The sequence below is a fragment of the Pomacea canaliculata genome, linkage group LG11 (genome assembly GCF_003073045.1).
Source record: "Pomacea canaliculata isolate SZHN2017 linkage group LG11, ASM307304v1, whole genome shotgun sequence".
In the NCBI taxonomy this organism is placed as follows: Eukaryota; Metazoa; Mollusca; class Gastropoda; order Architaenioglossa; family Ampullariidae; genus Pomacea; species Pomacea canaliculata.
In genome coordinates this window covers 21,553,651-21,565,077 of record NC_037600.1, presented here as the reverse complement: position 1 = coordinate 21,565,077, position 11,427 = coordinate 21,553,651, and the positions used below count along the sequence as shown (strand labels likewise).

General features: G+C 41.2%; 2 protein-coding genes across 2 annotated transcripts; both read left to right on the top strand.

Annotated features, from left to right (window-relative positions):
* The first annotated feature begins 787 nt into the window (after window positions 1–787).
* On the top strand, window positions 788–4,512 carry LOC112575663. Its single transcript, XM_025257639.1, has 5 exons — window positions 788–1,084; window positions 1,275–1,516; window positions 2,455–2,658; window positions 2,822–2,918; window positions 3,471–4,512. Exons 2-5 carry the CDS (start codon window positions 1,397–1,399, stop codon window positions 4,130–4,132), a joined length of 1,083 nt encoding a protein of 360 aa, XP_025113424.1. The 5' UTR covers window positions 788–1,084; window positions 1,275–1,396; the 3' UTR covers window positions 4,133–4,512.
* A 1,302-nt stretch (window positions 4,513–5,814) lies between these two features.
* LOC112575817 (calcium load-activated calcium channel-like) lies at window positions 5,815–11,075 on the top strand. Its single transcript, XM_025257851.1, has 7 exons — window positions 5,815–5,942; window positions 6,776–6,853; window positions 7,688–7,747; window positions 8,198–8,268; window positions 9,262–9,329; window positions 9,827–9,971; window positions 10,611–11,075. The coding sequence occupies exons 1-7, from the start codon at window positions 5,882–5,884 to the stop codon at window positions 10,701–10,703; spliced, it is 576 nt and encodes a 191-aa protein (XP_025113636.1). The 5' UTR covers window positions 5,815–5,881; the 3' UTR covers window positions 10,704–11,075.
* Window positions 11,076–11,427: the final 352 nt, after the last annotated feature.

Genomic DNA, 11,427 nt, shown 5'->3' with positions numbered 1-11,427 from the left:
CGAGACTTCTGTCAGGAGCGCAGATTGTGTTGTGTGTGTTATATATATAAGTATATCCAGACATCATACAGACAGATTTATACGGTGTGATATGTGTGTGTGTGCAGACGTGCTTGATTGTACTTTTATGGCTTAGATAGTGGAGTGTCTGTTGCAATAAGTTTTATTAAAACTTTTTCTGCCTCGTGACCCCTTGGCGCGAGCACTTTTTGTAACCGTCGTTAGGGAGGGCGACACTGAGGTGGACAGAGGGAGACCTGACTGGCGAGCAGAAAGAAGTGGTCAGACGGACCAAGCAGGACTTGCTGACTGCCGGTCACGAAAGTTCTCTCTGCAACATCCAGTCCTCCTCCACGACCTCACGACCTGTGCTAGCAGCACGTGCGACATGCAATTCTGACTCAGCGGGGAATTAGAAGCAGTCTACTTGTTCCCCTTCTGCCATCTTGGATTATTTCCTTCATTTGTCCACCCGCCAACTACCCAATATATATATCCTCTCTCTCACACACACCGCTGTTTTCATCCCCTCCCCTCGCTGTCGCTGACAAAAGTTTCTCCCTCACCCGCCTCTCTCATCCAGCCTCTCTCTCTTTATTTGTGTCCTCCCTATCTGTTTCTTCTGTGTCCGTCGTCTGAACATGTTCACTGCCTTTTGTTTCGTGCTGTCTGAACGGCATCGCGTTTGCTACATATCGTTATTTGCTGTCAGCTCACCGTGTCAGCAGCAGCGGGTGTGTAGGCCATGGGATGTACCGATGGCCGTAGTCACACAGTTCGACACTATCAGTTCTCTGCTTGTGTCTCTTTTTCTGTATCTCTCTCTCTAGATTCGTTTTTCGCTCATCTCGATGAAATAAAGTGTAGTTCATCTTTGTACTCTGTGACCCCGGGTAACGACACGCGTCAAACGTAACGCGAGCCACGCTCGTAAGACGAGAACACGAGGGCGAGGGGTGTGTGTGTGGGTGCGAGAGACCAGACCTCACACTTGGTGATGCCACGAGATTGCACACGACGGCGGAGACTGAATATAAAGACCACAGCACCGCCACACACCGGAGACAACCATCAGAGTCGACAGGTAGGGGGACAGAGCCACATGCGAGGCTGGCCATGCTCATTGCAATTTACTTCTTGATTAGAATCACTGTCAAACTCCTGGGTGTAAACTGAGGTACTCCTTCAATCGTCGTGTATTTCTATGACACTTTCCACAAAAGATGTGAACACACACACACATTAAGTTGAACGCTAACCCTTTTCTGTCCTAGCGACTCTGACACGAAGGAAGGGGAAGAAAAGCTGTGACTGTGAGGACTGCGAGGACTGTGAAGACTGTGAGGACTGTAAGGACTGTGAGGTTGTCTCAGTGGTGCACGGACATCTTTCTCACATGGATCCACCCTGTCTGCTTCTTCTGTTAGCAGCCATCTTGTCTCTTGTCTCTTCCTCTTCTCAAACGACACAGAAATCGACTCACTTTGTAAGATGTGCTGAGCCAGGGATAATACAGGTAATGTCTGACTGTCTGCCAGCGGTAATACAGGTAATGTCTGACGGTCTGCCAGAGATAATACAGGTAATGTCTGACGGTCTGCCAGAGATAATGCAGGTAATGTCTGACGGTCTGCCAGAGATAATACAGGTAATGTCTGACGGTCTGCCAGAGATAATACAGGTAATGTCTGACTGTCTGCTAGAGATAATGCAGGTAATGGTCTGCCAGATATAATGCAGGTAATGTCTGATGTCTGCCAGAGATAATACAGGTAATGTCTGACTGTCTGCTAGAGATAATGCAGGTAATGGTCTGCCAGATATAATGCAGGTAATGTCTGATGGTCTGCCAGAGATAATACAGGTAATGTCTGACTGTCTGCTAGAGATAATGCAGGTAATGGTCTGCCAGATATAATGCAGGTAATGTCTGATGGTCTGCCAGAGATAATACAGGTAATGTCTGACGGTCTGCCAGAGATAATGCAGGTAATGTCTGACGGTCTGCCAGAGATAATGCAGGTAATGTCTGACGGTCTGCCAGAGATAATACAGGTAATGTCTGACGGTCTGCCAGAGATAATACAGGTCGTGAGGTTTGACGCTCAGACATGGGTATTGCAGGTCTCAGTTTCTCTGTGTAGCCAGGGTCAAAACCAGAATGTTAGCCATTGAACAGTTGACATATTGTCCAGCACTGAAGACGCTGCAAGTATCGAACACTTACAAATGTAAATGAATTTACTCACTTCTCTCTAAGTTCACGTGCTCTTGCTGTGTCATGGGAATCACCTGAACTCGCCGCGTCTCGAGCTTAAAAGACTTAAAAGACTTTTCCCATTTATGTAAATAATTTCTACTTGATTTGCTAAGTAACGCCATTTATTGATTGAAGCTGTTTTATGTTGTACTTACATTATTATCATCCTCATTCTCTCTCCCTCCCTGACTCAGGCGGACGTCTTGAGGAACGTGTCCATGGGGGTTGTTGGCTGCTTCGTACAATGCGCAGCAGACGACAATTGCAAGTCTCTGAATGTCTGCCCCTCCACTTCCGGTCAAAACACAGTGGACTGCCAGCTCCTGGCCAGTTATAGTCAGTGGTTCTGTCAGCCACTGGTCGCCGGGCAACATGGCCTCTGCTTCCACGCGGAGAAGGTGAGTTTACAACAACAGCAACAACAACAACAACAACAACAACAACAACAACAACAACAACAACAACAACAACAAATTGAGAGAGGGGCGATACAAAATGTGATCAGAGAGGGAGGGATAGAAGCTGACAACTTGTCGTGTCACTGACTACTGGATGTTGCAGACGACGAAATGTCTGAATGGCGGCCGTCTCCGACACAATGACACGTGTCGCTGTGACTTCGCCTTCAAGGGCTCCGTCTGCGAGAGTTACACTCGAGGTCAGTGAGCGCTACTCATAGGGGTATGACATCATCATCATCATCATCATCATCATCATCATCATCATCGTCATCGTCATCGCGTCGTCGTCGTCGTCGTCGTCGTCGGCAGAACTTTGGCTGGGCTTAGCCACAAGAATGTGACAACATGTATTTTGTTGTAGTCGAGCATTAGAAAGCAGAGAGAAAGGAGTCTGTATTCAGACGTTGGAGGATGACGTGGCTAATGTCATCAGAGTGCCTGGGTGTGTGTGGACATTGCAGACATCTTCCACAATGATGGCATGGATACGAACTCCTCCAGTGAACAGACAAGAAATATGGAGGATTAAATGGTTGTTGTATCTGCCTGAAGAAAAGTGTTATTTACTCAGATGTTGCCAACTCTCTTGCAAATAATTTTCACTTAGTCATTTTAAAAAGACGTCTTTTGGAATTTTTTTTTTTTTGAAATATAACGGAGACAGATCAAGTATCTGAGACTTAATGTACTGTTTCTGATGTTCATTATCCTTTCATCCACCCGTAATATCTCATCACTTTTTCCTACAGATTGCAAAGAGGCAAAGGATTTGGTAGATCTGGAGACAGTGACGTACCCAGGTACAGGTGTACTCGACCGTTTTATAAAGCCCTCAAATGCACTGCACCCGTTCCTCGTGAGGTGTTCTTTAAGCTACCGGACAACCACAGTTCTTATTCGTGTCCAGGAAGAAGACGGGAGGAGCCAAATTAACTGGGCCGAGTTGGGATGGAGTGCATACGAGGCCGGTGTCGGCAGCTTGGCGCAGTATAATTATTTTATCGGCTTGAGAAACCTGCACTTGCTGCTGAAGCAAGCCAAGTACCGCGTCACCCTGTACAACGCTTACCACCACAACGTCAACATCAGTGTCCAGCCCAGCTTCGGTAACGTCACAGTGGCCGACAGTTCCCACGACTACGCCCTGTCCTACTCCGTGTACACAGATTCCAGCGCCCACAATAACACTGCACTGCAAAATTTTGCGGGTGTCAACACGCCGCATCCCTTCTGCACTGATGACAAACAAGAAAGATGCACGTGCGCCTCCAAGGGCCCTGGGTGGTACAGCGCCAGCTGCACGGAGTACAGTCCCTTTGCGGCTGTGGCTAAGTGGCCAAGTTCCTCACTGGTGCCATTCATCATCAAAGAAACACAGTACCCTTTTGAACGTGATGGAGACTTTTATTGACAAAAATTATTCCCTTAACTTTGACGATAAATTAGAAATGTGTCCACAGACAGGGATCGTTGGAGTTACAGGGCTATGAATCGTAGTGTGTAGCGGTTTTGATAGTTTGGTCTTTATTTATTGTGATCTAGCTCTTGAACACACGTTCGAGATAATCATATAACTTGCAAGACTCCATTTTTCGATTAATATTTTAGTGAGGTAGGATATGCTACATCCGTCTTGCGGACTACTGTAGGTGAGCTCCACAGGCTGGCAGAGAAAAGGTAATCGACCATTTGCTCAGTCAGTTCGACATCATGATGCAATTATTTGAACAAGAAATAAATGACTTTTCATGTCGTCTCTTTTATCGGCATTGCTTGGCCCGCGCCGATGAGTTCTTTCTTTCTTTCTGACGACGCGCACGTTTGGATCCAGAGAATTTCCCAGTTAAGACATCTTCACCTTTTTTTAGATTTTCTTAAACTGAACTTTGCTTGTCTCTTGTATGTGAAGCCTGTAGGATGTTCCGTGTTTAAGTGCGCCCTTCTTTATATCAGACACAGTGTAACACTTATATCAGGGTTTTGCAACCTTGAGGCACAAAAAACTGTGAGACCTGTGGATAGCCTGGTGCCCCTCCCCCCACCATCTCTCTCTCCTGTAAAACCAACTTTGTCAACATTTACCTTGCGCAACCCTGACTTCTATCGTCCGTGTGTGCGTGCGCGTATTCGCAAAGTTAACTTTTTAAATTTGTGATAGAATCGACTCCATGACTCTTAGCTGCACTCGAAGACATGTACAGCAGTAAAATCGACTGGTGATCATGTGCCTCCATTTTCTCTTCTATCACTCCCGATACCTTTCCGTCAACTATTCAATTTCCCCTTCTACCCCCCCCCCCCCCACCTTGCACCTCTTGACTCTTTAAGCAGGAACTTAGAAAATTAACCATTCTGATAAGAGCCAACAGTTTATCGATCATTCCACACAAGCACGGTTGCCAGACCCACTGCAAATTTAACTGAAGCGGAAAAACAGTTTGGAAAAATCTTCAGAAAACAAGGGTTAGTAAGATTATTTTAAGAATATTGACTGGTCACATTATATTTAAAAGCAGATGACCATCACTGAAGTGAATTCGCTGCGACTCAAAATCGTTGGTGTAAATTAAACTGAAGCAAATGAATTAAGCCAGGGTGAAAATCTGATAAACAGATCCTGTCAATCGCACTAGTGTATAGATTATTAAATAATCTCTGAAAAAGAAACACTTCTTGCGTTAAACCCATCTCCTCCAACCTGTTTCTCGATATCACAGTGTTTGCTCTTTGTCGCACAAATTAAGTGACACAAGTACGATGATTGCGAGATGCAAGCAGTGTTGCCACGATCTGGTATTTCACGCTCGCGGTGCGGCTTAGCGACGGAATCAAACTTAAGACCGACTCCATAACTCGTTAGCTTTAACTCGCTTTGCTTCCAGAGCGTGAAATCATGCCCCGCATTTTTAAGATGGATCCCAAAAGTTCTAAAAGATTAGAAGCAGCATAATCATCATAAATTAAATTACATCAAATGAGTCAATTTCTTACATATTTTTTTTACACAAAGTCACTAAAATTTTGAACATTTCACTGACTTCATATTGTTTCTATCTCCGAATGGCTACTCTCAGATGGCTGCAAACAGTTTGCAGATCGGTGTAAAATAAAGATTGACACAGAATCAGTTCATCTTGTCTCATCATCTTGGTGTACAATCATGCTGGGCGATTGTATTCTGATAGTTTTCATATCTATTTGTACTGCTTTAATAGGAGAAGGTAAGTTTTCTTTTTATTCGATTTTGACACAGTAGGTACATGCTCAGATGTCAAAGAACCTGAAAATTAAGAAAAATAAATATCGAAAACAAACAGAGCAGCAATCGTGGCACCTCTCTTCCCCGACACCCACTGAAAGAGATTTAATAAGGTCAACAAAGGATGATGCAGCGACATAAGTTGTAATGTTGAATGTGTTTTCTTGAAATCTATGGGCATTTTGTATAATGCAACTAAGTGAGCGTCCATGCATGAATGTGTACATGCTGGCATTTGTGTTTGGGTATGTCTTGCAGTGTATTTCAGTGTGTGTGGAAATGGGTGTGGCTTGTGCGTTCAAGGAGAGGAAATTACTTTTTTATTTTCTTATGCATTTAATTTGTTTAGATGTATAGCGTGTGTAGTGGTGTCTGTGAGTGTGGGTGTGCGTAATTGGTGTTTGTTGAGTAGTGGCCAGCATCAAGAAATGTTCCTTGTGCAATGTCACTTGGCAATTAAATAAATTCGTCTTGTTCTTCTAAATCTAATTAAGGTGGCCTTCATGACAGCAATGAATAATACATCCTGTTTTATCATATACGAAATAAGAAAATACCATCCCAGCAAACAGACACAGCCACACTGAGTTGCCATTCATCAAAATGTGCCAGAAAACTTTCTTTTAGTAGAAGATCTGCTGATGTTTATGGTAAAACATATGCTTATAATTGTAGTAAAACATATGCAAATACTTATAATAGAATGTATGCTTATATTCATAGTAGAACAAAAGCTTATGGTAGAAGCTATATATGTATATACTGTTATACTTTAAGTACAATCATTCCTTTCAGGGTTGACATGGCTACTAGTCTATCGGACAGAAAAATATCAGAAGCTGAAAGCTGAAGTTGAAAAGCAAAGCAAAAAGTGTGAGTTCCTTATTAGCATGAAAAATATGATTTGACCGAAAAGAATCAGTTGGTGCTTTGACTTTAACTGTTTGTAGTAAAACCATGAGTTAAGTTCAATGATGTTCTGCTTGTCTGGTTTAAAGTTGGATTTCAAAATGTTCACAGGCTGTATATGATTAATTGTTACATGATAATGTGTGATAGCTTACACTTCCAATGAAACTCATTGTTGGCCACTTTTATTTAAATGTTTTTATGTCTTTACATCAAGTTTGCAAGTATCCTGTATCCTGCTGAATATCATTCAAGTTTTAGATGATACATAAAATCTTTACCGAAAGACAAACTGATCTGTTATCTTCAGCACATCAAAGTCCACTTCTCACCCAAGAATATTTCTTTAATGACAGTAAATGAAAGAAATATTCCAGGACAGCAACTTACACAAGACACAGCCAAGGGTAGCAACTTGCATTCTGTTTCCTTCTTTCCTCACTGTGCTTGGCACTGATATTCACTGTAGTAGGTCACTAGGTCGGTGACCTAGCTCCTGACAGGTAACAAGAGTAACACATCAGAAAATAAACAGTGGTGATGGTCACATCTGCAATATTTCAGTTTCTCTTGGTTTATTGATATGAAGACTGATGCTGTGTATGGGCAACTGACCATTCATATTACAAATGACTGACTTTACTATTGCCAATGTACTGTATATTTCATGCTCAAACTCAGTCCTCATTATGTGACTGAATGGCTAGGTTTTACCTCTGATAGTATAATTACTGATGATAGTGTATTTTACTTGTGGTCAACAAAGATCTTGGAATCATTTTATTTTTTTGAACATAGTGGAGAGGCAGAAGGAGGCTGGGTCAGAGGGCACCGACCGAAATGCTAAGAAGAAGCTCGGTGAGTAGCAAGTCAATTACTTTATGTGAGGGCTGCCTTAGATCATAGCTATCATCAGGCAATTATTTTATTTAAGGGCCACCTTTAGAGATCATTACTGCAGAGCTTTAGAAATATCACATGGCAATAGATAGAAAATGTTTCTGTGGTCATTATTATAGTTAGTGCTGAAACACACCAAGGTTAGGAATGTTAGTGTCAGAAACCTTGTAAAGAACCCAATGTAAAGAAGATAAAAAAAAAATCTTCACAGAACATGGGTTGTGCTCTAGAAAAGGCTGGCTTCATTTTAGTTTATAAAACAAATGGAAATTTCACTTTTTAAAAAAGATTTTTGGTGAGATTTTCACATTTTATAGCCATTAAACTGAAAGCAGTATGCCATATATAAATGTTCTGTAGAGACAAAATTGTTGCTTATGTCTCCCTTTTTGCTTATTTTTGTTGCAGAGAGACAAGAAGAAAAACTAAAGAATCATAGCAGAGACCTTCTATGGTTGGTTCTGAATTCAGATTCTTTTGTACTCTTAATCAGCAGTTTTCTCACATCCCTTCTCTTGGGCTTCCTTTGCCTATGATTTAACCCCCTATGCCCCTACTCCCTCCCTACCAGTGTCCAGATATATCAATGCATATTCAGTATTGGATATTTTATATAATAATAATACTACAGTGCATTTATATAGCGCCATAACCGGGTCATATGAGCAGGATCATGGCACATTTCAGAAAAAGGACAGTCATGGACTTGCACAGCAAACAGAATGCCATATGAGATGAAAGATATGTAGCCAGACACTACTCCCAGCAGGCACAATTCATTTGGAAAACTGTAATCCAGGCTGCAAATGCTCATTTCCACATTTTACTTATTTACATTGGAGAAATTTTGTACCTAAGTAGATGACAGCAAAGTGTTGTGGAATAGTAGGCATGGAGATGAGAATGTTATGTGTGCCAAGCTTGCAGGTTCAGACTTCTTGGTGGGTAACATGTTGAGTGAATGGCTATGATTGAAAAGTGCAAATTATTAATTTGAACCAGAAGCAGCCAATAGGGAGTGAAACAAGATCACTGATTAAAACATTGAGGGGATGTGGCATGACAGTAAAAGATAATATAAAAAAATGATCTGATCTGCAGTCATTAGAAATTAAGATGCTGATAGTAAGAAACAAAAATGGGAAAACATCTGGTTATTGTTTCATTTACCAACACCTTACAACCACTGAAAGTACTATTACTTATAGCGGTATAACAAGTATGTTAATGTAAAAGTGTTGTAGACTGCAGTTTATTCTGGCGTAAATGACTTTATAATGTGGTACTTGAACAATCAAGAAATAACAAGTTTTTACAGAGAAGGAAGGTAACATGAAACTTTACAGTCAGAATGGACTAAAATAAAAAATATCAAGCGTCCATGATCTGTGCAGAGAGCAAAGTTGTTCAAACAACAAAGCCTTTGTAGGCAATGATAAAAAATTTGCTATTAAAACTCGATTTCTGAACAGGTCAAGATGAAGTCTATGTTTGCCATTGGCTTTGCATTCACGGCCCTCCTGAGTATGTTCAACACAATGTAAGCCATTGATTTAACTATTGATTGTGTGGCTGCTTGCCACACAATTCTACAAAGCTACTTACTAGAATGTTTTAGCATTTTTTGGGAAGGCAGTGAAATAGATAAATTTGAAATTTCTATTTTTTGTTGTTATAAATTAATCCGTGCATTGGACAGTTCTTGAGAGCAGCAAGACTGAAGACTAATATATAAGCTTGTTAGGTAGGTTTATCATTAAATAATTATTATTTTTGTGCTTTAAATTTTGAACAAAGGCTGCTGAGAGTTGTTTGTGTGGTTACTGTTAGCTGTATTTTTGGTTTCTTTTTTTGTTAAAAGGTGTGTGATACTAAAAACTGTGTGAACTATTACCAACAGCTGTGTTGTTACTAAAGGCTGTATAAGTTCTTACTGGCAGCTGGTTTGTTTCTAAAAGCTTTATGTGCTGTTACTGACATCTGTATGTGTTACTAAAAGCTGTGTTTTTTTTCTGACATCTGTGTGCGTTGTTGCAGATTTGATGGCCGTGTGGTGGCCACTTTGCCTTTTACTCCCATTTCCCTGATCCAAGGTATTTCACATCGCAACCTGCCAGGCGAGGACTATACCCACTGTTCTTTCATCTTCCTTTACATTCTCTGTACTATGTCCATCAGACAGGTATGGCATTTTGATATATTTATATAAGTTGGTATGCCATGGCACTTCAGACTTGGCTTTGATAGGAACAAAGTAACTTCAGCTCTTCAGTTGTCTGGCATTGAGCAGAAATCAATAACCATTACTCAGGATGATTATAAAACAATTATAACCTATTTAATAATCAGCAGACTCCATGGTGAAGCTTGTCACATTTCAATTGCTTGTCACCACCATTTTGATACAGTAGTGAGGCTAGTAATGGGGATTTGTAAGACTATACTGATACAGGGGGTTATATGAATATTGGGAATGTGTACGAGTAGACTGATACAGGGAGTTATAGGAATATTAGGAATGTATTTACAATGTTCACAAAAGACCAGGGTATAGTGAGCTCTACTGAGCTTTCACCAGTACATGGTGAGCACTAGACAGCTCCTATTCACCAGTGTATGATGAGCTCTAGACAGTCACTTAAAAGCTACATGCATATGAAAACAGTTTCTGACAGCATGAGGATGTAATTGTCTTGTGGAGTCAAAGGGCAATGGATATCATCAGGTAACATTACATATTTGACACTTTCTATTGAAAGTCTTAAATGTATTGGTGCAGTGACTGATTCCATGCTGATACAGTTGCCCTGTATGTCTGCAGAATATTCAGAAAATGTTGGGTTTGGCACCATCAAGGGCAGCAAGCAAGCAAGGTGCTGGGTTCTTCACCCCTCCCTCACAGCTCACCAAGTAGCAGTATGCCATTCGACATGCAACACTCTGTCTGTGCAGAATATCTTCATGGATGCCCAGTCATGATCCACACACTGCCTTTCTTGATAGGGCAACATTTCCGTCATCTCTTGGCACTACTGACAAAATGTGGTTTACTTAGAAACATATTCTCTGAGTGAAAGTAAATACTGTCTTGATAGTTTTTTTGTTCTTGGGTGTAATTGCTTGTATGCTTCAAGGTTCTTAAGGCCCATATTGTGCCTTATTGTGGTTAGATTTTTCCAAGAATGGCTTTACAAGCCCTTAAATTTGCATCTCATGTTTACAAAATATCACTTCAAGTCCATTTTTAGTTATTACACATTTGTTTATATTAAAACTCATTTTAATAGTTGACTTTGGTTTCCTTCCAGATCACATCCAAGTTAGGTACTTGAATGCAAAGCCTTGTTTATGATATTTCAGGGAAAGTCTCTCATTTTCATTTATAGACCACCAGGCCTTACACTTGAACACCCTCCCCTTTTCCACAGCCACTTGATGCATCTACCTCCCCATGCCAGATGCCAGCTTTGATAAACAACTTAATTAGCTCTTGTGGTAGGTGCCTTACAATTGTCTCCACTGGTGGGTTGGGGGTGTCCACATTTTGTTGGCAGGGGTGCCAGAGAAGGTGGTTAGGATGACGGGTGATAAATAAAAGTGCACCAACCACCACGACCTTGATTAAAACCAAGTTTTTT